General features: G+C 45.2%; 1 protein-coding gene across 1 annotated transcript; it reads left to right on the top strand.

Annotated features, from left to right (window-relative positions):
- On the top strand, window positions 1-3185 carry ubiad1 (UbiA prenyltransferase domain containing 1). Its single transcript, XM_058390722.1, has 3 exons — window positions 1-231; window positions 723-1291; window positions 1934-3185. Exons 2-3 carry the CDS (start codon window positions 739-741, stop codon window positions 2419-2421), a joined length of 1041 nt encoding a protein of 346 aa, XP_058246705.1. The 5' UTR covers window positions 1-231; window positions 723-738; the 3' UTR covers window positions 2422-3185.

Here is a 3185-nt window from a genome sequence, read left to right as displayed (position 1 = left end):
AACACGCTGTTGTACACTGGACGAAATGGCGTCCGTCTGCTGTTTGCTGTTAGCGCCTGGGTGTTAGCTGGAGCGCTAAAGCTAAATACCCTGAGAGTTGACACGTAGCCTGTGAGTGTGGGAGCAGGTTAGGATCTGAGCTCTTTGCATTGCGAGAGAGGAAATCCCAGAAGGATGTGTCGACAGTGTGTGAAATAGCGTTTTATCTTCTCTAAGTGAGACAGAGAACAGGTATGGTGGCAAATGCTAACTAGTTTTGATATAGCCCTGAACTTCAAATGCGTAGGAGTGTCTCCTAATCCTCTATAATCTCAGCATGGCTAGCCATTATTAGCCACTAGCTCACTTCATCAGTTTATAATGAGCTGTAATAAACTTAGAATGGCTTAAAATAGGCTTTTAAATGACGTGGTGGGTCGGGTTAGGGCGAAGGTAGTTTGATAAGGACAAATGGGTTTTATTTGCTCAATTCTGCTCCATTATTTAGCTACCTGGCTAACTAATCCGCCTCTTGACCTCTGCTAAACAACGTGTCTATATGTGTTATGGTCATGTGTTTGATCAGTGTCCTCTACTAAGCTATCATCACCTATATTTCAAGGTCTGGCTGATGGTGCTATGTGTATTAGACATGTCCTCTCCTCTGAATGTTTTCTTTGCTGAGTACAAAGCTGTGTACCAGACCGTTTGCCCTCATACTCATGTTTGTGTGTGTGCGCCAGGTACACTGAGGTAGAGATGGCAGCTGGCCAGAAGAAAACCAGCGGAGAGACGTACTTGCTGTCCAGCTCCAACGGCTTGAACGGATCAAAAGCACAAGGAGTGACGCTAACAGGACAAAACTGCAATGGCAAGAATTCCCGGCTGGCCAAGATGGCCTCGAACGTGCAGGAGAAATGTGCGGCGTACGTCCTGGCCCTGCGGCCGTGGAGCTTCAGCGCCTCTCTGACGCCTGTGGCTTTAGGAAGTGCCCTGGCATACAAACTGGAGGGCTCTGTGGACCTTGTCATTCTGTTGGTGTGCGCCGTGGCCGTCCTGGTGGTGCACGGCGCCGGGAATCTCGTGAACACTTACTACGATTTCTCCAAGGGTATCGATCACAAGAAGAGCGACGACAGGACTCTTGTGGACCGGATCCTGGAGCCACAGGACGTGGTGATGTTCGGCGCCCTGCTATACTCTGTGGGATGTCTCTGCGCCACGTTGTTGTATTTCCTCTCGACACTCAAGCTCGAGCATCTAGCGCTCATCTATTTTGGAGGGCTGTCCAGCTCCTTTTTGTACACTGGAGGTAAACACGGCTAAAAATGTGCATTTCGTTATACTGTTCCTCTAAGTCCTGGTGGTGTAGATAGAAGTCGAATCGTTCAGAGCAGAGCTCAGACCATAGAATCGGATGCACTGTTCAACAGCTAATCAACATTGTGAAAATTACATGCTTTACCAAAGCATGCATGACTCCTGAGTCTTATAGACAGCTATTATAAACTCTGCAGCTCTTCCACAGCAGTATTTTATCCCACCTATCCTTCACTGTGGAGTGGGATGAAAAAAATCTATAAAAATATATAGAGCTTATCTTCAGATCTATACAAAAATCACTTGTTTCAATAGACCACATGTTCTCAAATTCTTTGCAGCCAGAGACCCATTTATCTGTGAAATAGAGAAAAACGATCAGAAATGGTAAAGAAGTTAATAAGGTCTCTTATAAAGGACTGTTTTTAAATGTTTCCATGTGAACAGAAACAGTAAACGAAATACATTTTTAATTCCTGCATATTATTTTGATCATCATAGAGAGGACACAGCTTATTGTATATATTTATTGCTTTATATGCTCATCCTGATTGATGGCCTTTGTATAGTTATATTAATAATAAATGTAATGAATTCATGTCATTCATATTTTTCTGACTGTCGTGTTGTGCAGGAATCGGTCTGAAGTATGTGGCTCTGGGAGACGTGGTGATCCTGATCACGTTCGGGCCGCTGGCCGTGTTGTTTGCGCACGCGGTGCAGGTGGGTCACCTGTCTGTGCTGCCGCTGGTGTACGCTGTGCCGCTGGCCCTGCACGCCGAGGCCATCCTGCACAGCAACAACACACGCGACATGCAGTCAGACCGCAGCGCCGGCATCGTCACGCTCGCCATCCTGGCCGGCCCGGCGCTCTCTTACGTCCTGTACAACGTGCTGCTTTTCTCTCCCTACGTGGTGTTCTGTGTGCTGGCCACGCGCTACACCATCAGCATGGCGCTGCCGCTGCTCACACTGCCCATGGCCTTCCCACTGGAGCGCCAGTTCCGCAGTCAGCACTACACCAAGATCCCACAGAAAACAGCCAAGCTCAACCTGCTTGTGGGACTCTTTTACGTCTTTGGGATCATCCTCTCACCGACGGGGAGCCTGCCACTGTTGTGAAAGAGCGCATCCTTTCTTACTTTCTTATTTTTATGTTGCAAAGGAAATTGACTTCATACTTTGTCACTGTTTCTTTAAAAAAAAAAAATTGTTTTCTTTTCAAAGGACTGGACTTTGTACCTTCTTACTTATTTATAGCCAAATTTTTTTTCCCCATCAGTGGAAATTCAAAATCCATGCAAAACACACACACTCAAGCTTAACCTGCTTGTAGGGCTAGCTATCTTCCAGATCACCACCTGGGAAAAGAAAAAATTTGTCTTTTTGATTTGTTGCATTTGGGTGTAAACGTTTTGCACCATATATCTTTTTTTTCCTTCCTATAGTTTAGTTGTTCATCAGTTTAATTTATGCTTACTGGAAGACGCTAGCTGGAAATCAGTATTCTGTGAAATGGTGTGTGTGTGAACAAGATGTTTTTGGAGCCGAACCGTTGCAGAGCTCGGTGTAGCTTCTGTTAGACGTACCAGTTTATTTTCAGGAGTTCGGGGAGTGTCAGTAAGGTGCAGGTACGAAATCCACTCAGTTTGCACACTGTGTAGGAATAAACAGGGCCTGATGTACTGTGTGTTTTAATGCTTCAACACGCTGATACTGTCCGCCATGTCCAGTGTTTGAGCAGCTGGTCAGTCTGAAACTGAAGCTTTCCATATTTCAAGAAGGGAGAAGAATAATGTGATTCATGCACATCAGCTATAAATAACTGTGTTTGATAAAGATTTGAACAGCATCAGGTCTTTAAAAAAATAAATGACATTTTAAAA

Source organism: Hemibagrus wyckioides, linkage group LG05, assembly GCF_019097595.1.
Source record: "Hemibagrus wyckioides isolate EC202008001 linkage group LG05, SWU_Hwy_1.0, whole genome shotgun sequence".
NCBI classification, from domain to species: Eukaryota; Metazoa; Chordata; class Actinopteri; order Siluriformes; family Bagridae; genus Hemibagrus; species Hemibagrus wyckioides.
This window is presented reverse-complemented; position numbering and strand designations above follow the sequence as displayed.

Coding starts and splice junctions, on each gene's coding strand:
- ubiad1 (XM_058390722.1), top strand. CDS start 739: ATGGCAGCTGGCCAGAAGAAAACCAGCGGAGAGACGTACTTGCTGTCC. Junction 1,292..1,933: donor CTCCTTTTTGTACACTGGAG/GTAAACACGGCT, acceptor CGTGTTGTGCAG/GAATCGGTCTGAAGTATGTG.